At 39.6% G+C, this 25,937-nt stretch overlaps 2 protein-coding genes across 5 annotated transcripts; one reads left to right on the top strand and one right to left on the bottom strand.

Moving 5' to 3' along the window:
* Window positions 1-215: 215 nt before the first annotated feature.
* Window positions 216-3,609, bottom strand: psma8 (proteasome 20S subunit alpha 8). The gene is made up of 7 exons (XM_003438124.5): window positions 3,382-3,609; window positions 1,896-2,022; window positions 1,614-1,738; window positions 1,307-1,429; window positions 1,086-1,205; window positions 791-853; window positions 216-707 (listed from the first exon to the last, which is right to left on the bottom strand). The coding sequence occupies exons 1-7, from the start codon at window positions 3,481-3,483 to the stop codon at window positions 612-614; spliced, it is 756 nt and encodes a 251-aa protein (XP_003438172.1). The 5' UTR covers window positions 3,484-3,609; the 3' UTR covers window positions 216-611.
* Window positions 3,610-4,168: 559 nt separating this feature from the next.
* ss18 (SS18 subunit of BAF chromatin remodeling complex) lies at window positions 4,169-15,282 on the top strand. 4 transcript variants are annotated; one of them, XM_013269593.3, is made up of 11 exons: window positions 4,169-4,356; window positions 4,839-4,915; window positions 5,026-5,110; window positions 6,851-7,007; window positions 8,166-8,396; window positions 8,868-9,038; window positions 9,362-9,439; window positions 10,853-10,975; window positions 12,313-12,443; window positions 12,869-12,931; window positions 13,690-15,282. In XM_013269593.3, the coding sequence occupies exons 1-10, from the start codon at window positions 4,288-4,290 to the stop codon at window positions 12,884-12,886; spliced, it is 1,140 nt and encodes a 379-aa protein (XP_013125047.1). In that variant the 5' UTR covers window positions 4,169-4,287; the 3' UTR covers window positions 12,887-12,931; window positions 13,690-15,282. The 4 variants fall into 4 exon arrangements, with proteins under 4 accessions (XP_013125047.1, XP_003438175.1, XP_005476407.1 ...); XM_003438127.5 differs by lacking the exon at window positions 12,869-12,931; XM_005476351.4 differs by lacking the exons at window positions 4,169-4,356; window positions 12,869-12,931 and adding an exon at window positions 4,404-4,485.
* Window positions 15,283-25,937: the final 10,655 nt, after the last annotated feature.

Raw genomic sequence — 25,937 nt, 5'->3', positions numbered from 1 at the left:
TTTTAAACTGTAGTTATCTTTATCACACTACTTGCTTTGCAGTAGAATAATCAATAAAGAGAGTGAGGAAATCTTGTGCTCTTTTTCCAAGCCTCATCTTGAAGAAACCAGTCTTTGTTACTAGGAGTGTCACTTCTAATAATTTCTGTCATTTTTATACAATGGCTGTATTTAGTAGAGCAAGCTGGTATAATGGAGTGAAACAACTTTTATAATAAATCATACAAACAAGTCTGCTTTTATTGAGTATTTTGTTTCATTAAGGTTCTTTGTATCACATACAGTTTATTTTAACAGCGGGGAGTTATCAGAATTGTTTACTGAATGATAAAAAAAAAAAAAAGTGACCATATTTTAAGATCTGAACCCTAACCTGAGATCTACGACTGTGTGTCTTCGAAATAGTCAGCTCAACAGTTGGATGTATAAGAATTCTGAAGGTCTTTACAACTGGTATAGCATCTACACAATATGTGAAAATCACAAGTTATGAGTCAGTTCTTCACAATGAAATAAATGAATAAACCTTCTGAAACCTGCAAATATTTGGAACCCAAGTATGATATCATCATCATCCAAGTGCAATAAGGACAAGATTTTATACAACTGCTTTATGTGGATTTTTTCTGCTTTTTCTTCTCTGCTTCTTCTTCTTTTTCCTTTTCAATCTCAGTCACCAGGGTCTCAATTTCCTTGGATTCCAAAATCTGCAAAGAACAAAATGCAAACCCATTAGCACTTTAGTGAACTAGTAGAAAAAACATAAAGTAATATTTGCCTTGTTAATTACCTTCAGTGGCTGATTTCGTCTGATAACAGCAAGTTCAATATTTTTTCCCCCTGACTGGACAACCTGTGACCAGCAAACAAAAAAATAAAGCGAATACCGTGACCAATTCAGGAAACATTTATTACGCCAGCTAAGACCATTTACACAGAATGCATTGAAAAGAGAAAGTTATAGTTTATTTGGCAGCAGTTGGTGCTCTTTGATGAAACCATGACTGTTTAATTTCACATTATAGAAGACGTAAATACATTGAGGTCAACATATATGGAAATGCAGAAAGTAATCGTAACCTTACCTCAAGCAAAGCTTTGATGGCCAACTTGATTGCCTCATTGTCCCCAGCAATGGCTTCTTCTGTGTAATTCTTCTCCAAGAACTCTCTCACAGTTTTTGCGCTACGGCCGATTGCATTTGCCTGTTTTGGTTTTTTTTTTTTCAAAAATACATTTTTTTTTTTTTTAAGTCATTTTCATACTTGTACAAGAAACCTTTTGGACACAGAAAAATCCTACTGACCTTCCAGGCATGGTACGTTCCCGACGGGTCCGTCTGATACAGCCTGGGAGTTCCATCGTAGTCAAAGCCAACAATTAATGCAGAGATGCCAAACGGCCTGCGACCATTGCTTTGAGTATAGCGCTGCAAATACATAAAAAAAAAATGTTTTTTGACAGGTTATTCATGACTCTGTATTGAAAATGAAACGGCTAGCAAACATGGTCCACTACACAAATGCTGAAAACACTCTTGCCCACTGAAAGGAATAGCTAACATGTCTTTTTGAAGGTGTTAACAGTAAACGACTGCCCAGATGGTTCCTTACCTGTTTCAGTGTAGCTATGTAGCGTGTGATGTATTCCACTGTGACTGGGTCCTCAACTGTTAGCCTGTGGCTCTGGCACTCAACACGAGCTCTGTTTATCACAATACGAGCGTCTGCGGTCAAACCTATAAAATAATGAATGAGGCCATTCAACACATTACAAAACTACAACAAAAATATAAAAGCCAAGTACTAACACATGACACAGCTGTCTTCTACTATGCCATGTTAAATAATGAACACATTATTCAGTTATGGAAAGAAAATTGTTATCTGGGATACCTGCAAATGCCATGCAGACGTGCTCATCCAGTGCGCATATCTTGCGGACAGTTCTTTCCTCCTGCAACTTTGCAACAGATTTCTTCTCCACACCAAGGACAACAATGTCTTTACCTCTGATTCCCACCTGCATATAACAAAAAACAAACAAAAAAAAAATCAAAATATTAATATTAATTTTCTCCCATGGACTAGCAGTTGACGTGAGTAAATAATATCCAGCAAATATTCAGATCCCCAAATAAATCTACAAAGCGGATACCTCTGCATGTTTGATTTGGCAGAGTTTTAAGCTGTATGGCTCCAAATAAGTTTGTGTGTCCAGCTGTAAATGAACAATTCCCCAATAAGCTAACTAAAGAAAGTAAGTACACAATGCAAAGTATATCAGAGGGACAGCTCAGGTTGAGCAGTTTGGAGGCAAAGTTAAGATGGTTTGGACATGTGCAGAAGAGAGATACTGAATACAGTGAACAAGGGTTGTTGAGTATGGAGCTGCCAGGCAGGAGCAAACGAGGAAGAGGAAAAAGAAGATACATAAATGTAGTGAAGGTGGACATGCAGAGGGTTGGCATGACAGAAGAGGATTCTTGGGATAGGGTGAGACGAAGGCAGATAATCTGCTGTGTTGACCCCTAAAGAGAGCAGCCAAAAGAGGAATTAGAAGAGAGTGAGAACATTTTTCATTTACAACCTCAGTTATTTTCGCCAAGTAAAAATTCTGCTCAGGTCACGCATGTGGTTTTTTTTTTTGGTTTTTTTTTATTTGAGGTTTTTCTGTGGTCCACCTGTCCAAAAAGGAGCCTTCAACAAAGTAATCAGTTATCATAGCCAAGTTTACTCAACAAATCTGATTAGGACTTATTTAAGATAACTCCCAAACACATACAAGTTTTTTTTGCATTTATTTTCATATAGTAAATATAAACAGTTTGGTTTAGCCTTCATCATTCCTCAATGTCCTTTGTAATCCACTATTATGACAGCCGTTACCTCTAACCAGGGGAGCTGCGACTTAGTAGCTTTGTGAGTTTATAACTTTTGTCACTAAACCTTAACATAACTACCATTAGTTATGAGGCAACTACAGTGGCTTTTCAGTGATTTGGATGAGATATAATATGCTGAGTAAAACTCAACTTTCCAGACCAGGTAATAATCAATCATGGGTACTTGCAAACTCCTGTCAGTTAGTACCAACACAACGAAAATGAAAGTTAAGCGTGAAGAGTGACACAGCGACAAAATGCTAGCTAACGCTGACTGCTTTTTGTTTGCCATTTTCGGCATTAAAAATATGTATTACACATTTGCAAGCCAACAAGCTCGTAAAATTGCAACAAAACCTTGGTCCATAACAGAAGGTGTTAAGAGAGAAAATTGCTAAATACATAAAGGAAACCGCTAGCCGCGCGTTGATCGGCTAATCTAGCTTCACCCATGTTGCTATCGTTAGCTTTAGCATTAGTTTCATTTAAAGACTTACCGCTGTAGAACCTTTCTTTACAGCTTCCTGTGCATACTCCACTTGAAAAAGATGACCATCGGGAGAAAAGACAGTAATAGCTCTGTCATATCTTGCCGCCATTGCACCGCTAGACGCGTATTATAGCAATAAACTGGAGAAAAGGCTACCAAATGATTCAGCTTGTTAGCAACAAGCGATTCACTCCGTGTGTTGAAAAGGGCGCCTGCGCATGACCTGTGAACTGAGACGATACCAAAAGTGGAGTCCACCCGGAGGGAACTTGGGATTAAAACACAATACTCTGTATAATTTGATTGGTTCTCCGCAAAACAGAAATCGTAAAAAGTAGAATATTACACTACGAGCATATACAGTATTTTAATATCAAGTTTTATTTACTTTATATATTGAGAGAGATTTCTCCTTTCAAAACGGATGCTATAAGAGTGAATAAGAGCACATAAATCCCAGGACTGATATTAGTTATTACTACCAAAATTTATGCAATGTCATTTTAATAAGATATATATACACTAAACGCTCCGCTTTCCCCCTTTTTCCGACAGTTTATTTTTTATGGTCTTGTGGTCCAGCTCTGGACTGTTCCATTATATGAAAAATAGGTGAAATTGTAATCCAATTAAGCCAAAACGTGTATGATTTTAACTATTTAAATACATTTTCTTATATATTATGAGTTATCTGATCTTAAGCTTTACATTAATTATTCATGTATGGTCAGAACAAGCAGAAATCAGTAACTATGAGTTAAAATGTGCTACTTCGTCCCCCAAAACGGACCACCGCATTACGAAATTGCATCGTATTCTCAACTGCTTGATCTGAGTTCTACCGATTTGTTCAGTGTGTTAGCTACTTTTAACTTTTATGCTGTAGCTTACGTTAATATTCTATAGTATCACCATGTCGGTGGCATTTGCACCTCACAGGCAGCGTGGGAAGGGTGATATAACACCCGCTGGAATACAAAAGGTAATTCATCTTTTTTAGCGCGTCGCAGAATGGAGGCTGTGGCATCAAACGCGGCTAGCCGTTGAGATAATCAATGTAGCAGTGCCCATCCAAGTCCAACTGTGAGCAGCTCAGGAACAATGTTACAGGGTCAGAGCGCGGTGAATATGAACCTCCCTGGAAACGGCACTCCACGTGTGGAGTACGAGTCTTGGGTGGATTTATCGGACTAACGTATAATTGTGTTTTAGGTTAATGGAGGCCTGTGGTTTTGTTAGCAAAGCACAGCTAGCTAGCAAGACGCGTCTTTTGTTGGCTAGAAACGCACACTCACATTTTACAAAACACGACCCTTCACTGTCTTAAAATGAAGACAGAATAACATTCGGCAAGCAAATTAATTGTCACGCCAAATGACCGTGTTCGTCCGCTTTATTATTAATATTTTGGGGAGTTATAATGAGTACCACGCGTAATAGAAATCTCTGAATTTACCATTGCAGTTACTTGATGAAAACAACCAGCTGATCCAGTGCATAATGGATTTCCAGAGTAAAGGCAAAACTGCTGAGTGTTCACAGTAAGTTATTGGAGTTATTAAGTTTTAAAAATTTTTTTTTTTATAATATTTCACGTTACATTTATTTCAAGTTCCCATTGACTCAAACACTGCACTGTTCACTTGCCCAGGTATCAACAGATGCTGCACAGAAATTTAGTGTACTTGGCGACAATAGCAGACTCCAATCAGAACATGCAGTCTCTCCTCCCTGCTGTGAGTATGAATTCTTAGTGGTTGTTGTGAATGACTGAAATGTCTGACTGTCTTCTTAGATCATACCCAGTTCAAGTCACTTGGGTATTTTAGATAAATCATCAATGTTAAAAAAACATTTTTTTTGTGAGATTAAGAATTTTGAACAAAGTCATTAGTTTTTTTTTTTTCCCTGTTAGCAAAATTAAAATGAGTCTTTTGAAAACTCACTGTTATAGTGATCTGTTCAGTACAAACAGACTGCAGGATTTCTTTATGTATGAGTGCTATCTGTTGAGCTGTTGTAGCTGCCATTTAAGGATTTATTGCCAGTAGTGCTCATTCGCAAGGCTTCATTAAGTAGAATAAATATTTTGGGTGAACAAATTGAATCCTTTACTGAGAAAATCCATTCATTTCTCAGTTTGGTTAAGCTCTCAGGCACTTGTTAGTGGTGTTTAATATTGATATTATTTTTATTGGTAGTAGTATAATTATCGAGTCTGCTTATGGTTGGATTATCCATGCTCTTAATCATTCCATAACAATTACCCGTTTGAAGAACAAGGAGACTACAAGAGTCAAATATGTCAAAAACTAAAAGTACAATTTTTCTTTCAAGTCATTAAATGTAATCTTCATTAACTCAAAAGAGTGTTTATCAACTAGAACATTTATTAAACCTCAAATAAAGGTGTGCTTTTCTTGACCTTTAAATATAACCCAATTCCAATTACATGGAGAGAGAGGAAAAAAATGGTTGGCAATGTGAAGTTAGCCCGAGAAAGCCCATCTCGCAAGAGCAACTGCTAGTCACAGTGCATGCAGGCAAATGGGTATAAAGAGTCATATTATCTTGATTACCTTTGGAAGCCAAAACTTAATTCATATTAAAACTTGATCAATTACTCAGCCCTAAAGTTCCCAGCATCAACAAGAAACGCTGTGTACACCGTGTCTGAACACAGTGTAGAAATGGCCCAAAAAAGGCTTTTATTTGTAATTTATTTGACGTGCTCATCTACGCAAAACAGTTGTCGGCATCGAATAAAAAGAATTGATAAGCTTGGAGGCATAGAATTTTATTAGACTTGATTAATTCCATTAAAATCTGTTATCGATTCTCAACTGGAACTATTCTTGCATTCCCATCCCTAGTTGCAAAGAAGCACAGTGGTTACAAAAGTGATTGAAGTCACTGATTTGCTAACAATCATATAGTAAAGGAGTGAGTGTATTCTTATGAGTAAATGTTGCTGACATACCTTAAACTCAGATGATGAGTGTGGGCACATTCATTTTCTTAATATGCTGCATGGTGAGCATGTTTCTGGAGGGGTAGTCAATGACTCAAACAGCTGGGATTAGGACCAGCTGTTTAAAAGAAATGCAGACTAGAGAACAGTTTTAATTGCTGTTTTTAAGCCATGAACCTTTTAAACTGCTGCATGTATAACAGTCTTAGTTCAGGCTATTTTTTTAAGCCAGTTTTGTTCAGTTTGTTGCAACTTTGTCTATCGATGCATTTTTGTAATCATTGAAGGTTTCTAGCTGTTCCTTTTATTGAAAAACGTTTTTCCTTTTAATGTATATTAGTAGATTTTGTTCTCCTTAGATTAGTGTTCTACATCAATGCCACAATCTCTATATCAGAGTTATCATGTTTTTTTCTGGAGTTTTTATCTCAAGTGGCTCAGGTTGAGATCTGTTTTCAGAGAGATCATGTGGATTTATTTTTTTGTCTGTGTTGTGCACCTACAGCCGCCCACTCAAAATATGTCCATGGGTCCTGGTGGCATGAACCAAAGTGGCCCCCCTCCTCAGCCTCCTCACGGTCACAACATGCCCTCTGAGGGTATGGTCAGCGGTGGCCCTCCAGCCCCACATATGCAGAACCAGATGAATGGACAGATGCCTGGTATGTGTTCCCCCCCACCTTAACTTCCCTGCCTTGTCTTTCTTTTCTCTTTCTCCTTTTCCCTCAGTTCCTGTCTCACTTGGGTTGCCTAGCAACACCACAGAACTGTGAGGGAGGTCGCTCTAAGGTATCATAGGCAAACATGCTGAAGGATGATGTCACCCATTTGCCAGCTGTGGTGGTCTTGGGCTTGATTCTCCATCTGATTGTGGTTATCCTTTTCTGCTGAAGTAGCATAGTTCATGCATGCATGCATTTTTTTTTGGGGGGGGGGTGCATTTTCTTTTCTCTTCTTTTTTTTTTCTTTTTTTAGAAGAAGAACTGAATTAACATTTTTATAAAACAAAATGTGCTGACGTCTGTACCACATGGTAATTAACTGAGGAAAAATGAAAGATATTTGACAAACCCTGGTAGTGCATACTGTGTGTCCCATGTTTCATCCATTATGCAGTTCTTATTGTTACATAACTGAGGTAACATCATACACAGTTGGATCAGACATTAAACAGTCTTTAACCTGCCAGCTGCGTAGCACAAAATCTGGGTAATGTCCTGTTGTAGCCATTTGAAAATTTCGGTATTTGTCCTTTGCTATTCACAGCAAGTGTGTGGGCATCATGTGCCTTTGCCTCCTGCACACTTGGGCAGCAAACTATAAGTGGACTATTTCTTGTTGTGTGCTAGATATGAGAGAATGCAACAGCGAACAATCCCCTGACCTGATTGTTCAGCACTATGTGCAAAAATCACAACATAGAAAACACTCTATTATTGTTCTCCTTTGAATTGTGATATCTGGGCCCCGTGTTCCATACATTGGTTAGAAGATCCAGTATTAACTGGGTGATCCAGGATCAGCTGATCCTTGCTGCAGTTATCCAGTTTGTTTGGTTATTCAAAGCTGCAAGAGAGTTAGATTTGGCAGGCTGGAATAAATCATTCAAGATAACTGCTCGTTCTTGTTGTTATTGACAAGGGAAATATATAGAGACAAGAAAACCATGATTGTCAACTCTGAGGAAATTATTAGAAAAGTCATCTGGATGTAAATAGCATCAATAGTAACTTACAATTCTACTGGAAGTCTCAGAACATATATATATATTTTTCTGTTACCTTTCAAAGCATCATGAAGATCTTCTTCTTATTTTTCAGGACCTAATCACATGCCCATGCAAGGTCCTGGTCCAGGCCCCAACCAGCCCCCGAACATGCCCAGTGGCTCTATGAATATGCCCCCCAGCAGCCACGGCTCCATGGGTGGCTACAATCACGCTGTCCCTTCCTCCCAGGGCATGCCATCTCAGAGCCAAATGAATATGACCCAAGGCCAACCCATGGGAAACTATGGGCCTCGTCCAAACATGAACATGCAGCCCAATCAAGGTAAAGCAGCAAACTTGTTATCTTCTACTCAATTGCATTAATTTCCAATTGCATTATTGTATAAAATCCAATAGTCTGAGTTTTATAATATTGTGAAGCCAACATGGAGTATTAACCAGTGATGCAACCTGAAGACTGATAAGAATTAATCTGTTCAGATCCCAGTGATGGCCCTTGATGTTTTGGGGCTAATGTGCTGCCACTTTGCCTAAAATTCATGCATTTGGTTACTAATTGTTGTCACAGTGGTGTTAAATGATTCATACTGGTGCAACGATACTTTAAGTGACACCAATTTTCCTTTATGTTGTTTGCCCTTCTTTTCTTTTTAGTCAGCATGGACATGAAATGGGTCTTAAAATACATTCACAAAAGAAAAGTCTTTAGTTTAACATGTTGAAAGCTGTTTTGCAGTGCTTTGTCATTTCTCTGACAGCTCATTTTTATTTTTATTTTTTTTGTTTACCTCAGGTCCAATGATGCACCAGCAGCCTCCCTCACAGCAATATAACATGCCTCCTGGTGGTGGTGGACAGCACTACCAAGGACAACAGAACCCAATGGGCATGATTGGCCAAGTCAACCAGGGGAATCATGTCATGGGGCAAAGGCCAATGCCGCCCTACAGACCCCCACAACAAGGTATATTCCTTCAGAGTGTGTCTCTTATGTGTGCGAGTTGTGAGTGTTGGTCTTTCCTCTCCCTAACCCACCCTCCTGTATTTCTTACTCTCATTCCTCCCAGTTTCCTCTTATTTCCTCCACTGTTGCTCACAGAGATGTTGGCGACTAAAGATGTAACCTAAAGCCTCCCGCCTCTATAAAAATTAGTCAAGTGACCAAAAGAAAGCTTTCTAATAGGAACTAGTGGCAAGGAATCCATCCTCTTTACTCTTCCCCTCACACAACCAATCCAACAACACCTTGAATCTACTTGTGTGTATGTTGTGTGTATGTGTATGTAGGACCCCCTCAGCAGTATCCAGGGCAGGAAGACTACTATGGGGACCAGTACAGTCACGCAGGACAGGGAGCATCAGAAGGTAGGAGAACCTTCCAGCCGCTTGGAAACAAGGAAAAACAAAAACCTCAACAAATGAACCCAGGAGTTGTGTTAAAACACAAATGATGCAAAGAGACTGTGACAAAGCAAACACTTCAGTTTCTTCATTATTTTCTGGGGAAATCAAAGTAAAAAACAAAGGTGCTGCTGTCCATTGATAAATCGGAATCTAAGCAGTCATACAGTTCTTGTAATGCTGACTCCGCTTATTCATGAACGGGTCTCTACCAGTTGGGGTGAAAGAAAAGTCAGGGACAGTCTTATTTGAGGCGTTACGGTAAAGTTGTGCAGAAGTAACCTGAAATCATGCTACTGCACTTTTTTGGTGCAGTAGGTGATAAGTACATATGTGTTTATATATATATTTTCTATTTGAGCACTCGAGTTTTCCTCATTTACCCATTCACATACTCAGATGCTATGGGGGAAACTTATGAATCACTATGTTGCCCAAGGATACTTCAACAGGTAGATTAGAGGATCGAACTGCCAACTTTGCGATTTACCTCCTGAACCACAGCCACCTTATTCTTATTTTTAAGCACTTGTAGGTGTGCCTCTGTCCACTTCACGGAAAGCAGACTGACATTTTAAATCAAAAACTGTGGGGTTTGTTTAAGAGCCGCAGTAGTGACACTGAAGTCTTCAGATGTTTTATTAAAAGTATGGCACCTTTGCATTCTTGTCAAAATATAACGGCTCATATTCAGTAGATTTTCTTGTTGGTGTATTTAGGGATAGTATTAATTGCATAAGCAAACACACTTTTAAGATTACCTACTAAAATGCAGCTTTTTTTCTTCAATTAACATTTACCTTTTTTTTCTTTTTTTTTTCTCCTTTTGTTTTGATTTTCCCTCTTTCTACACTGTTTCTCTTTTGACCTTTCAAACACAAGTGATTTGCTTTGGGATTTTTCTTTTTGTTTGTTTGTTTGTTTCTATTTAGTCGTTTTAATGGCAAAAATGAGGAAAAATATGTATGTTAAAAATTTGCTGCTATTAAATATGATTGTGCATGTTTGAAATTCACAATAATGACCTGTTACCTCTTTTTCCTATCTTAGAAGAAATTATTAATATGTAAACTTGTAGTTGCACTTTATTTTTATATTCGTACTTATTCTTCCAAACTGATGTTAGACTTCATACTTCACACAAATCTGATATGGTGGCTGGACACTGACTTCTGACACTCCCTACTACAGCCGTAGTGTAGCAGTAGTGTCTGAGTATCATTTCCTATACAAGAGCATTGGCACATATTATACTCTTGCAAATCAAATTCATCTCTTCATTGGATAGTAAGATATTTTATTCAGTCTTTCTTGCTTTTGTGCTGTAGTCAATAACATGTTGCTCATATTCGCTACTGCCCCCCTTCCCCCTCAAAGGTAATGCTCAATATGGCCAGCAGCAGGAGGCATACCAGCAAGGCCCACCTCAGCAACAGGGATATCCTCCTCAGCAGCAGTACCCAGGTCAACAGGGCTATCCACCCCAACAACAGGGATATGGTGAGTTACTGCAAAATTTTTATTTCCCCTGTAGGAGGCGCTATAAGCCCTCTTTGGGTGCCTTATAACAGCTGAAAAAACATTGATCCTTTATACGCTGTTGCTTGATGTAACTAAGCTTTGTGCATATCAAGATATCATTTTGAGCAGAGAATTGAACGACACAACCGTTCTTAATGATTAGTTACTTAATTTTAGTAGTGCTGTGTAATATCATGTTAGCAAATTATGCATGATAATAGAAATCGTCTGAAAAATAATTGAAGGTAGAAACATTCATATTTTACAACAATACCTGGAAATAAATTAGTCTAAAAATGTTTGGCTTGCACTTTCAGTATAGCTCTTGCAGCTTTTAGGCTTTTCTTTCCTCATCCCATTTTTCTCTGCAACTTTCCATCACTCACCCTCTGTCTGAGCCAGAGCTCATGCAAGTAATGAGCTACTGGAGACGCAGAGGTTGTGAGGTGAGATCCATCTGGCACATACACATGCCTGCTCTCTCAGGCCCCCACAAGGTTATGCTCAACAGCATAAGGCATTATGAGCGCCTAATGATGTTGCGTGGGCCTCATTTGACTTCAACTCCAGTCAGACTTTGTCCAGTCCTTCACAGCATCTCTACAGGAGCATATATAACATAATAATATAATATATACACAACCTTTTCTTTCCCCCTCCTTTTTTTTTCGGTCTTTCTGTGTTTTTTTTAAAATGATGCTTGCTCCTCTAATGAAGACCAACAGAATCTCTTTGATGTCTCCTTGCATTAGGGAACCACTGCCTGTCTCCAGCCTGACTCACTCGCTCTCATTCATTACCGAGTCAGGCGTGGTGGAGGCAGCCGTAACAAATGGGTCTGACAGATCCGCTATTCTTTTTGTCATCCATCACTTTTTTTTTTTATTGCAGCCCACTAGTTATTGTAAACTAACAGGTATTTCCCAAAGTTTTCAGAATAACAAGTCCAAAGCATAAGAAAAATGGAAATGAGTTTGGCAGAATCAGAGCCGGATTAGGACTTCAAGTATAAACCTGTTTTTGATGCTGCACCTTAACACTTCAGTAACACTGGTTGACAGTCAGTTTTTATAGAATTTCCCTCACTGCACTGCATGCTTCAGTGCTTTAACCTAAATTAGTTATTTTTTTTGTTCCATATCCTTTCTTCTTCTTCTTCTTCTTCTTCTTTTTAATAAACTTTGTTCATAATAAACTGCACTGTGTGGAAGCATTTCATTTCTCTATTAACAGTGCCCAGCAATCAAAGAGTTTTAGGTTCACTCAAGGCTGACAAGCATAAAAAGTTCTCTATTTATTAATGTGTTTGTTTGTAGGTCCCTCCCAAAGTGCCCCAGGACAGTATCCTAACTATCCTCAAGGGCAGGGACAGCAGTACGGGGGCTATCGCCCTCCACAACCCGGACCCCCACAGGGCCAACAGCAGCGCCCTTATGGTTATGACCAGGTGAGTATAACCCTAACAATGGACAGTGACAGAGGCTTGTCTGTACATTGCACTTAGGCTTTCTCTTACTGTGTTTATTGCCATGCTAAGTTGTATGTTATATATAGCTCTCAGTTAGACCAGTAATTAATGTAAGTGAAGTACGATGGTAAAAATTAAGCAGTAGTACGTTATGCATGCTGTCATCATATTCGGTGGTTAAATGTGTTCTTCCTAAAAGGGTTTTCTATGTTAATATTGTTGTTTTCTGGCTAATGTGGTATGCCATTCCAGTGAAATATGAGGGCTTTAAAGAAGATTCTTCCTTAAACTTGATGCAGACTGCTCTAGTGTTTAAAGGAAGATCTGTTTGTTGCCCTGTATTTCCTGTGGTCTTATGTGGGGACCACAGCTACACTTTGATATCTTTATCTTTGAATATTCAGGGGCACATGAGGAAATAAAGACCCGGGGATTTGAACCCCTGACTAGCTCTGTAAGAAGCAAAGGTAATGGTTGCTGTGAAGACCTCAACGTCCAATCTAGACGCTTGACCACCTAGCCTTAATTTGCATTTGTTTTGTTTCTTCTGTCTCTCGTCTGTCTTTCTTTACCCATCTTTTCTTTTTCTTAAATTTTTCCTTTTCTATTTTTTTTCTTTTTTTATTAACCAGGGGTCGAATTGTAAAGATATGAGGTCCAGAAACACAGCATTCTTAGATTGTAATGAGACAGACAGGAGCTCACATTCTCTGACTGTCCTTAATCTCTACAATGTATGGCACTGGTCTTCATAACCAGTGTGTTTGTTCGATTTAAATTTTATCTTTCAAATCATTGTTTCCAAATTTGCTTCCATTGCATTTTCCATTAAAGTCAAACACATACTTCGACCCCTGTGTAGGAATAAAGAGAATACTGCTGTTCTTCCACTGAATTTGTCTCACTTGAAAATTAGTGTCCACTGTTTAATAAGGATTATCGTCCTCAGCCATGCTGCTGCTGAAACCTGAGGTAAAAAGTTCGAATTTAGAGCTCACAAGTTGTGAGGTTATGCTGCCATCTGCTGGTCAAAACCAGTCAGTGCAGGCATAAATCACGGTTTGCAGTATGATATGGTTGAAACCACAGATTTTTGTCTGCACCTTATTGAGATTTGTGAACATAAACTTCTGATTTTGTTTTTTATTGTTTATTTATTTATTTTTGTTTGTTTGTTTGTTTTGAAAAGGTCAGTATCACGAGGATGTTGCATTTCTCTCCACAGGGCCAGTATGGAAATTACCAGCAATGAGAAGTGATCACAGCAACCAACACAGCTCTGCTCTGATCTCTAAGCTCTGACCTCTGGTCAGTTACGAAGCAGACTTTAATGATGGTTTTAATCTCTCGGACACAAACACACAATGCTCAAAAATACAAGATACAGTTTCCCCTCTCTTTGGGATTTTATCTTTGCTGATAAGATGTAGTCATGTTTATCATGTTCGCTGACATTACGTCAAAGTCAGTGAGTCACCTCTGGTCCAGTATGTCTCAAAGCAGCAATGCCTTAAAAATGGAACTGCCTTATCCTTTAGCATTGCAGATTGTGAAATGGGCTAACAAAATTTTGAATAACACATGATGTAAATGTACAGTTTGAATCTACGTGGTGCACTGTTTCTCGATCCTTCAGCTCCCCGATCATCAGAAGCAATAATGCCAGCAGTAGGTAATTGTGCGGGGGACAGGGAAAGATGAAACTGTGCACCAAGCAAACTTCCAGCTAGGCCATGGTACATGTCTTGATGTATGTGATGATGTAAAAATATATTTTATGCTTTTTAGATCAAGCTAACTTTGTATAAGACATTGGAAACTAGTACTAAAGCTGTGTTGTTAATTTCATCAAGTGTATGTGTCAATGTTTTTATTTGTTTGTTTTTTGGGTTTTTTTTTTTTTTTTTTAAATCCTCTTTAAGATCCCATCCAGCACATTTCCTTTAATGGTTTAATTGTTGAACAATTTAATTAAATCTGCAATATCAGCAGCACGAACACCGGAATACAAGAACAGGAATTTTTTTTTTTTGACATACACAGTAATTCATCAGTAAACAAATATGAACATCATACTTATCAGAAATTTGCTGTATTCTGTGAGTTCTTTAGATTTTTTTTTTCTCTTAAAAAAAAAAAAGTGGGTGAGTAATTTTTTTATTTATTTTATTTTTTTCAAACCCACAGTACTTGACAGAATAATGGTTGTTGGCCGCTATTTGATAAATGTGCCCAAAGAGGTAATATGTAGCAGATGCCACTGCAAATTGTGAGTAAATGCTCTCTGGAGCCCTGTTTTTATTTTTTACTTTTTCTATACACGCACCTCAGTCTTGTCCATTGACTGCAAATTAGTGAATGGGGAAAGAATCCAACTCGGTATTACAAATATATCTGGCAAGTACTTCATTTGTTAGTCGATAACGTTAGTTTGTTCACAGTGCTGGAATCCCTCCTCCCCTTTGAATAAACGTCTAAGTTGATGCCATTCAAATAGTGTTGTGTGTGAATAAATGATTGTTACTGTCAAATATGTAACATAAGATGTGAAAATAATGTTCTGAAATCGATTCCTTAATTTCACAGTAAAGACTGGTTGTGCAGTTTTATATTACTGGCTTGATATCTGTATTATGGTGCATATTTTATTGATTCTCACGTGTACAGCGACATAAAAAGAGGAATTCAGTGTCCTCCTGGTATTGTTTATATGGTTGTTTTAATATTTTTCATTCTGCACCCCATTCAAGTGGTGGTCACATTTGTGTCATGGCAATGTATAACTGTACATTATAATAAATCGGAAGAATCTTTAATATATTTTGGCGTGTGTAATTTATAGATATTGACAGTTTATCAAGAGACTGTTTATAACACCAGAAACATTCATCCTGAACAACATAAATAAGATGTGCACTATTGGTGCTGTCATAATGTGACAGTATGATATAATTGTTTTGTCTTCATCTCCTATCTGGTAGTCAGTTTCCAACTGATAATGATCCTGCCCTGCTCAGCAGCGTGTCTGCTTTGTCCAGATGCATCCAGAGAGGTCCAGACCACATTTACACCCAAAATTACCTTCCGTGTCCCTCTTTCCCCTTCTGCTCCCTCCAGAGAGGGAGAGGGACTACCTGTCACATTGGGGGGAGTGATACAGATGGTACACCAGATGTGTGGCCAAAGCACGTGATGGGAGAGCGGTGCGGTATTAAGAGAACCACGGACTGCTTGGGATGCCTTAGTGCTGATGAAATGTGTGTTTGGATTAATGAGTGCAGCAGAAGTGCTTTAAGAAAAGAAGCGAGAGAGAACTTTTTTTTTCTTTTTTTTTGCAGTGCGTCTGTTTTTATTTTTGCTTTATGTGCTTGTGTGCACATTTGTGTATCCCTGCTCAGGTTTAGTGGCGTCGCCTAGTCACCCCACCACCCTGCTGCTCCACAGCTGGCTGCCCCACCCTTCCCAGCTGCCACTGGGGCTCCCCCTGGCCCCTCAGCTTGGCAGAGCTGGCGTTTTGGGCGCTCCCCCACCAGTCCTCCCTGGCAGCTGCTGCCCTCAGCTGCGCTCTTGCAGACGGTATTGGGGTCGGACAAAGTCACTCCTCCTGTGACTGTGTCTCGGGCCGTCGTGGGAGGATGAAGAGGTGGCAAGGAGACTCTTGCTTCCTATAAAGGCTTTGCTTTTAAGGCTCTCGTGGATGCTCAAGGGTTGGAAATAAATTCGACAAGCTTAACATTCCAAAAATCCACCTGTTTTTCCATTAAAGAAAAGAAGATGTCTTTGGCTGCGCAGATCTAAATAAGTTATCAAAAAAGCTTGCAGGAGAGCAGTACACCATGCATGTTCTGTGATGGCAAATAGTGAAGTGGCAGCATCATTTAAGAGGATGATTATCTTGTTCAATATTTTGATAATTATAATTCAGGGCACCTTTCAGAGGAGGCTCCTAACCACTGAGGAGAAAATGACATCGTGATCATAGCTGGCAGGCAAGATGTGATCTCTCTCTCTTTCTCTCTCCCCCCCGTCTCCACACACTAGCTCTCCTTTTCACTCTCTCATACCCACACTCTCAGTGTGACAGAAAGTCTATGGGGAGGTATAAGAGGTAGTTATGGGGGGAATGCAGCAGCCTCCACAGTTTAATTGGAGATGTGTCACACTAAATAAATGGTGCAAAAACAAGCCCTGACTGGAGGCTTGAGGGAGGGGCCCTGGGGATGCAGCCTGTTTTATTGGGCAGGAGCTTTGCACCGCTCCAGGGTGAAACGGGGCTATGCACTGCTGAGATACCCTCCAACTACCAAACCACCAGGCCTCCCAAAGACTACTGTGGAGGAAAAGACAAAGGCATCCATTTCGTTCTTGCAGGGGAGAAAAGAAAAAAAAAATGGTGCTGAGGAGAAGGTGCGGGTGAGTACGGTGACCCGATTGTTCCTCGTCCAAACGGGAGCACATCATAGTCCTCATTCAGTTTCTGAACGCCGGCAAACAAATCCATAATTGAAAAGTCTTGAGTAAGCGCTGTCTGCCTCACTTACTCCTAGATCTTATATATGTCAATTTATGTTTTGAGGAGAAGGCAGCCAACAGCCTCCAGCTAATCCCATTTCCCTGCGTAATCCATAAATGACCTCCAAGTTAGCAGAAGAATGTGTTTTCCGATATTCCATCAATGTTGATATAACTGTTGGACCGCTTTGCTTGTACAGTGCATGTCTGTTTGTGTGTGCGTGCATTTGCACCTCAGATTCCAGAGTTCACGGCACGAGTTTTGATTTACTTCTACAGTGTGCTGCGGTAATTGGATGTGACACCATTCTCTCTGCTCTCCCTGGGGGATATAACAGAAATCTGACTATTATGGCCCCAGTCATGAATATGTCAGGAAAGCTGCAAACAAAAGGCCCGCGATTTGGATAAGACTCCTTTGTATGTTGTCTCTGCGCTGATGTATGAGATAAATGCTGCAAGAGTAAATGAGTTTTCCGTAGAGCAATTTGCTGTGTTTACAAAGAAAGATTAATTGTCATTGTTTAGAAGAAAACATAAATATGGTCGAGACAACGTTTAGTATCGCATTACGCCTGCCAGATACATGCTCGCTTCACACATATTTGGGTAAGCTATTATATCTAGTTTCAAAACAACTGAAAAGATTTTTTGGACCTGACGATACACAAACAGGGTGATCCCCTAGAAAGACATTGTTTTGCATGCATTTGATGTGCAGAGCTTCACTTAAATCCCATCGTTTGTTGAGGGTTTAGCTATCAAATCAAATTGAGTGTGCTGTTTTGTATGTGTTCTAGCCTCAAAAAAGTAGTCTCTGGGTAAAATAGCAGGTATGCTGATATTAGTATTCCCACAGCCTGCATAATTGCTGTAATTTGCTTTCCCTTTGGGTAATCTGTAAACATGGCTGTTTTGATGTTTTTGGCATCCTCCATTGGCTGAGCTCTCAACTCCTCCAGTGGAGCCCCCATCCCGGCCCAGGGTGACACAAATAGATCCTTCCCCAGAAGGCGCACGTAGTTCCACATGGGCACAATCAATACAACCCAGTCATCGCTGGAACTGTGGCGGTATTAAAAGCACCCCGTGAGCTGGTTCTCACCATGCCGGCATTTTAGGGAAATAAAGCTATTGATCCTCCAGGGCTTCTGGCAGAGCATTAACCTGGGCCTACAAATTAGAACGTGCTCATCTGGACACATCTGCCTGCAATGTTCCAAAAAAGCCAGTCCCAGGGAGAGAAAAGGAGAGCTGTGAAGCCTGCTGCTTCCAGTGATGAGAAGAGCGCTACTTGACGCCCATGTCAGAGCGGGGGAGGCATCTGGATGCCCAGGACTTCCATTAGAGGCCCAGGATGGTAGCATGGGTCGATGTGGTAAGGTTTTGTTGGGGGTACTCCATCTCAGATCAGTGTGGTTTCTTCTCCCTGTTGTAGGAAGAGGGGGGTTGACCCACAGTAATCCCGAGCTCCTGACTGGAAGGACAATAAGGTAAAGGGCTGCTGCTAATACTGTTTCTTCCAGCAGTGTTGAAGACCTTGCCTTTTTCCCCCTGCTTTTGAATACACTTTATAAAAGCCAGACTGTATCTATCACTGTCACTGTTCACAAAAATATTCAGTAAAACTTCATATCTCGGTTTTTTAGATTATATATTTATTTGTCTGCAAAAAACACTTCCCAACATGGAGATCACGAGGCTGTATCAGCCGCTGATTCAAATGTATCACTTGCTCGAATGTCATACAGGTCAGTCATTATTTTTGAGTGGGAGATTAGACTCTGTGTATTAACACACACATTTTCAATACTTCTGCTCAGACTTTATTCTAACCATTTTCCTCTGGAATGTAACCCACCTATATGAGATGTGACACCAGTCTAACCCCTTCTTTAACACATAATAGGGTTTAATTGTGAATTCTATATAATATATTTCACATTTAAATGTCTCACAGGGCTTTTGCCTGATTATTGTTTACTGAACAAGAGAACTGATGATATCCTTTTTAACAACACATTTCACTAGCAATGCTCAAACAGATAGAGACACTTTGGAAACTCTCCCTTTTTTCTCAGCCTGCCCTAACAGTGGGAAGCTTGGAAGTTCTCTGCCCCAGTTCTCCATGTCCTTGAGAGTTGTGCCTTCGGGCCGGGGCTGGTGGGGTCCCGCAGTGCACAATGTGTGCTTCTCACTCAGGCTCCCGCTGTACTCCGCAGCCCCTGCATGGCTCTGGAGAGTTGCCAAGCTCTGAGGGGTTGTCCGTGTGAGGTGGGGGCGTGCGCACGTTAGCACAGAACCACTCTAAACATCTCACTTCCTTTTTCCCCATGACGGTCGACCGGATATAAATCACTTTGCTGGATTGGCGGACTACAATGGGATGCTTGGGAAGATTGTTGTTATGAATAATCAGACTAATTGCAATAACCAGTGTGAAGTGATGTGCAAATGAATGAGGAGCTTGTTTTTCCACATTCTGCTTTTGCAAAGGTTAAACCTTAGGGTATGGTCTGATTCCTACTTAGTGAAGTCAATGAAAGCCTGTGTGGAATTTGCATTAAATGGGACAAAAATTAAATTAGTCGTGGTATTTTTTTTTAAAAATAATTTTTTAGACATTATTTTATGTCGGCCTTTTGATTGAATTAACATAAGAGCAGAGTATAGGAGGTGGTCTTAATTTGTAGCTGTATGTATTTGACAAATCTCTTTATATTTTATTCAGTGCATTTGTATTGTTGTTCTTTTTTCTCGCAATTAATATGGATATTGGCCAAGAGCAAAGATAAAGATCCATTTTCTAATATTTTGTCCTTGGATTGTGCACTCGGGGAATTCACTCCCCTTCTTCTCTTTCGTTTCCCTGGTTAAGGCATGGGGAATTGGTGGGATGAGAGGCTATTCCCTAAATAGCCCATGGCAAGAGGTATCCTGATTAGCATGCTGCCTGCTCTCTGGCAGCAGTCCTCCAGGCCACCAGTGCTATCACTTATGTGCTGTTTGTATTTGTAGTTGATAGTGTGTGCTGTTATAATTGGAATGAGCTCAGGAACCTCGTTTGCTTTTGATCCGCTGCCAGCCACTCAGAGTGCTACTGGGCCACAGCTCTCACCTCAACACTCCCAGTGGATTATGGGAAACTGCAACGCTTATGTTCTAAAAAGCGCCTGACAGCATCTCACTCAAGGTCGAACAATACAATGGTGAGTGTGGGGAGTAGAACAAAAAAAAAAAAGAAATATGGGGGAAAAAGTTGAACAGATATTTGATGTAAGACTGGGTATTGAGCCTGGAACTGTCAAAATGGCATTTCAGACTTGTGAAACTGAGGCAGGGGGCTGTATGATTGTTTAGGATCATTTTAATAACACCTAACGATATGTGGATTTACAACTCTCAGAGCACAGCCTAAATCTGCCTTGTTATGAAGAGCAAGATGACCTACCGACATGTCGGGCGAATCTGTGCAACATGAGCACCAGATGTTTACAACCGGTATCGCGTGTTCTTATCTTGGAATAGCACAGGCCTTACTAATAACTTTAAAGATATGATCTTTCAAAATTTCAGTGCTGCGTGATTTGGCGACACCTATGGTTGGTGTTGGTAACTGCAAGTGTAGTTGGATAAGGCTGAAATGCATTGAACTGGTAATAGAAGAGTGATAGCAGACAAAACGTTTGATTCATACCATGAGTCACCACAATCCGATTTCATGCGTCAGCAACAGAGGGGCACAGGTTAAAAAAAAATGCAGGTCACCTCACTGAGAATGTGGATTTGTACATTCTCTCTGGCGGCAACTATTTCTGTCTGGCAGTGCACATTTCAGTTGTTCTTACTGTCTTCATTTTAAAAAGAAAAAAAAAGAAAGAAGCTAATTTGCTAGTTAAAAACAGTTAAAAATGTGGGATTACTTCTTCACCACGAATAGTGAATTCAATTCAACTTTTATTTTTATAGCTCAAAGTCACAACAACAATCATCTCAAGGCATTTTATATTGTAAGGTAAAGACCCTATAATAATACAAATTAAATCCCAACAACCGGAAAACTCTTGGCAAGAGTGAGAAGGAAAATCTCCCTTTTAACAGGAAGAAGTCTCCGACAGAACCAGGAGGAAGATGTGGAGGGTGACAGGAAGAAAAAATAAAAGATAGTGACTCTGTATTTTGGCAGATTAATGTTTTTAATGTGCAGACACAGCGGGAGATGGTGGATTCCCAACAGCAATAAGGTAGTTTTTGTGATAATGCTGCAGAAGAACAGCAGAGAAAAAGCTGCATAGCCACTATCAGTGAAAACCATGAGAATAAGAGTATAGAATTACTGAAAATGGTCTAATTACAAAAATCAGGTTTGATTTAAAGACAATCTTATTTAATTACTATTAAATAGTGATAAGTGATACTATTTCCCAGTGATAAGCAATGACACTGACATACAGTAAACCCTAATTTTGTCCTTGACTGACTGGCTTATTACGAAACATCAGGCACATTAAAAATTGTAGCTTCACTTTGGTTTCGCTCATATCAACATCATGGAAGTCTATAAGATGTGGAGAAGACTCTCAATCGATGCACGCTTGTAGTTCATTTTCTTTCACTCTGTGACATTTCTACAGTTTGATCTGCTGGCTCAGCACTTTTCCAGAGTGGACTAACTCTGGGGACTTATAGGAGTTTGATGCTCCCCTGCTGCCAAATGCCAGCAGGCCAATGAAAAAAGATATCTGAAACTCCGTAGCTCAATATTTAATCAAGCGCTGGGTTACATTTGCTGTTTGATTAGGTGAGAGAATTCCACCTCCCAGAGTCTTTGATTGCTTTGAAAATATTTGGCCAAAAAAATTAATACTTCTTTTTGAACTGCGTGCTCACAGCACTAATATTTCAGCATGAATAACAGTTTATAATTGTCAAGCTTACATTAGTATTCTATCACCGATGGGACTCAAGTACTTTCTTCTTCTCCTATTTTTTTCTACGTCATTTATTTTTCTTCTTCTTATAATTAGTAGTAGTAGTAGTAGTGGTGGTGGTGATAGTAGCAGTGTCACTGTGAGTTTTGGTTATTTTTTTGTGATGATGATTATTATTATGTTGCTGTTTTTGTTGTTGTTACTGTCACCAGGTTCGGCAGCCTCTTTATTATCCATGTTTTTGTCCACAAGTCCATCTTGTCGCATAATAATCACACAGGACTGCAGAGATTCACCTGAGAATACTCCTGATGAGCTTGTTCCAGGAGGGCATTACCACTGGTTAAGTACAAACACCTGCTAAAATATTGGCAATTAGGACATAATTAGCTGCTAATGTATTTCTAATCCGAAGCGGGCCATAGATTTGTCTTTTTCTGCGTAGACTCCTTTTTTTAATGTTCTCAGTTGTTATTGTTTTCCTCAGGTATTTGTATCCCGAGAACATTGACTAAGTGCCCTAGTTCATCATATGCAAATGGCTTATTAATTACACATGCATTATGCCCGTATTCACAAGACATCAAAGGGCCTGCGAGTCTTCAGATGGTCCCCCTCTGTACCACACTCAGGTTACAAATGCCTGCGTGTGCACTTTCCTGCATGCCTTTTCGGGCAGAATATCTACATCCTCAATTAAAATTTTTCACAGGAACCTCTCTCATCTTTCCTCCTAATATTTGAGAAACACCTCCGGTGGTCTGTGGTTGTTTGGGAACTGCAAATTGCAAATAATCATTTGAGCCTAGATTACATACCATTATTAGAAAGCAGCGAGTCTGTGAGTGCATCTTTGTAAGAAACTTAAACCAATGTTTTCTTTACTAACTCAGACGCATCACTACTAGTTGTTTAGTTGTATGCCTCCCTTTTGTACCAGTTTTTCTCCCTCACTGATCAGCTCTTTGGTCACCATAATGACGGTCTAATATCAATCCCTTATCCTGAGCCTCAGACATTTGTGTTCAGCCTGTCTGCATGTTTGTTCTGTCTATCCCTCCCTGGTGAGTTCTCTGTTAACGACCCATACAGCAGGTGTCAGAGTGTGATTTATACAACCTATAATGTCTCACATTGATTAGCAATAGAGCTCTAATGGGATGCCAGCTCTTGAACTCGGGTTAAAAAGGGAACAAAAAAACATGCATTGCACATCACACCTTAACGTTGCTTTGTATCATCGCGCATCCTATTAATGCAGGAATATCAGCAACCTCAACCTGCCCAATGAGATGGCAAAGAAGAAGTGAGTGCAATCACTCTAACCCTGGGCAGTGCTCTGTTATCAGTCTCTTGTGGGCTCTGACTGGGTGCTACTAGCATAATTAGCACAGCACTCACTTTGATGATAAAAAGGGTAATAGAGCATTCCCCTCCCTCCCCTGCCTACCTGATTTTACCATAATTCATTGATCTAATTAAAATTATTCAGCTGTTAATGGTGTATTTTTTATAGCCGTCATTATTGAAAGGGGAGTTTTGATTAAAGATACTTAAAAATAACATGTGGTCTCCGTTTTAACACTCATAAGACTTTAATTCTTTTATTATTTTCTATTCAACCGTATGTGTTTCTGTTGTGTTACCATCTGCAGGCCCAAATGCTTTGAATAAAATTTTCTAAAGTCAGTCTGAAGCAGATATAATGTTCTCCATCCACCCAAGATGGCTCAAAAAACAAAAATCTCACTGAAAATATTGCGTTGGTGTTGAAATACTGTGGAAAACTGAGGCTAATCTAAGCAATTTCTCCTCTTTATTTATAGCAGAGTATATTGTACATCAAAGCCACCAGGTGGGGCTCATTCTTTCACAAGTACATCTCACTTTTGCTATTTTTGTGGAGAATCACAGAAAATGCTTAAGCGAGGTGTTACTCTATGGCATTTTTGTATGGCACCTCTGAAAACATCATTTCTCGTTAGGAGACCAAACTGTTTGTGGTTGTCCTCATTACTAAAAAGGTAGAGCTCTACCCCCAAAGGTAACTTCATCAACACCAGAGACAAATCTATCTTAGGTGCTCTATTTATATTTCTAACTCACTGCCACAAAGATTTATTCTGCTCTCCTGTCAATCCATCTCTCTAATGGGCAATGGCATCCTTTTTAGTTTAGTGCGTGTGTGTATATGTGTGTGCATGCACGCATGGGCCCACGTTCTTTAGCACCAGGATTTTTTTTTTCATCAGATGCGCAGACAAAAACAAGTACCTCGAAGTCACAGAGCCTGTCTCATCTCTAAAGAGACTCATCTTTAGATAGAGAGCTCAGATGTCATGTAATTAAGATGATAAAAAAAAGCCCATTTGCACTTCCATGGGTTATTAATGTGGACTAATGATGCTCAGATCAACTATAAGATGTCTGCTAGTTATGGGGTTAATCTCCTCATTCTCGCAAAAGCCATAAAGATAAACATCTTTACACAGAAATGGGCTTGTGAGGATCCCTAGAGATCTGTATCCCAACTTCATAGGAAAGTTTCAAGGACCAGAAATAAAACTGCTGTAAAGACTTGCATGGGCATTTTTGCAAAATAAATTTAAAACAAAGCAAAGAACTCTAAGAAGAAAATGCACTAATTACATTTCTATGTGGGTGGTGGTTTCATGCATCGTATATTTTATGTGATGTGTGCGGAACGAAAATGAAAATGTATATTATTAAATATTTGTAGTACGCAATTTAAATCATTCTAAGCATGCTAAAAGTCTATTTGATAAAGTCCAAAAATATGGAGCCTAGCACCCTAGGCAAGAATATGATATTTACAATATACGCAGCAGAATATCTCCGTGGAGCAACAAATAGCAGTCCCTATATTTGTCAATGAGACTTCTTCTTGGCCTCAAAGATTTCAGCTGTTTCGGTGGAGTTTGTAATTCTAACTCACTGAAAGTGGAAACACAAAGTTTCTGGCTAAAAAGTAAAGACGGGATAAGTTGTTTCCTGCCTCTAAGGGTCACTGTTAGAAAGTCTAAAGTTGAATGTGTAATCACTTCTCAGCTTCTCAAATGGATAAAAGTGTGGCGGAACCTGGGTTCACCTGCGTGTATGGGTGGTAGAGCTCATCCTAATACATCAAAAGTGTAAGTGTCACGGCTTCTGATGACTTTATCATAAATGCTCTGATCATTACATTGTCATTAGTTAGCCGACTCCGTTGCACCTCGTTAATGCACGCAAACAATCCGAGGAGCAGCAGATAATGTTGTGTGGTGGTGGTGGTGGTGGTGTTTAATGAGGGTCCGCATTTGCATACTGGCCTCCACCCCCACTTGCATTCCCACCCCTCTCTCATTTATAAAAATAAATCACATTAGAACATCACCAGCTAATAAAGTCGACTCCGGCCCACATCCCACGTCCCAGTGATAGCCAAGTCTCAGTGCAGGAAATACACAAAGCAGTCTCCCAGGATTAGAGAAAACCTATTATAGAAAATTCTCATAAGGCACTGGAACATTCTTCATATTAACACTGTGCTGCTGAAGAAAATTATGCCAGTTGTTGTGCATGATACAATCAAATCATCTATCAAGAATCTCCTCTGGAAGTAGGAGCAAATGTTCAAAGTCAGCCTATCAAGTAATGCAACTACTTAGAGGAGTCAGATTTAATTACATATTCCATCACTGAAAATAGAAATAAAATAGGAGTGGGTTTGATTTTGAAGTAGTTTGTATTCTTGATTGCACTTAATTGTACAGGATACCACCTGAGGCGAGCCAGTTTCACTGCCATTTCTGCATTACTGAACAGCTTTGATTTGGTGAAGAAAAGATTGCACTTTGATTTTGAAGCAAATGCAGCTAATAGCAAAGCCCACTTTTTCTTTTTTCCAACTTAAATAGTTCAGCCTGTTTAATATGCTTTCCCGATATCATGCAGCGGTGGCTACGAACATCGCGGCCAGAACTGGAGAGGTCAAGAGCTGCAACCTCGTAAGAGTACTTTGTCTTGTGTC

Source organism: Oreochromis niloticus, linkage group LG18 (genome assembly GCF_001858045.2).
Source record: "Oreochromis niloticus isolate F11D_XX linkage group LG18, O_niloticus_UMD_NMBU, whole genome shotgun sequence".
Taxonomy (NCBI): Eukaryota; Metazoa; Chordata; class Actinopteri; order Cichliformes; family Cichlidae; genus Oreochromis; species Oreochromis niloticus.
Note: the sequence above shows the minus strand (reverse complement) of the source record. Positions and strands in the feature narration are given on the sequence as shown.

Coding starts and splice junctions, on each gene's coding strand:
- psma8 (XM_003438124.5), bottom strand. CDS start 3,483: ATGGCGGCAAGATATGACAGAGCTATTACTGTCTTTTCTCCCGATGGT. Junction 2,023..3,381: donor TAAAGAAAGGTTCTACAGCG/GTAAGTCTTTAA, acceptor TGTTATATGCAG/GTGGGAATCAGAGGTAAAGA. Junction 708..790: donor GACGAAATCAGCCACTGAAG/GTAATTAACAAG, acceptor TGTTCTTTGCAG/ATTTTGGAATCCAAGGAAAT.
- ss18 (XM_003438127.5), top strand. CDS start 4,288: ATGTCGGTGGCATTTGCACCTCACAGGCAGCGTGGGAAGGGTGATATA. Junction 5,111..6,850: donor TGCAGTCTCTCCTCCCTGCT/GTGAGTATGAAT, acceptor GTGCACCTACAG/CCGCCCACTCAAAATATGTC. Junction 7,008..8,165: donor GATGAATGGACAGATGCCTG/GTATGTGTTCCC, acceptor CTTATTTTTCAG/GACCTAATCACATGCCCATG.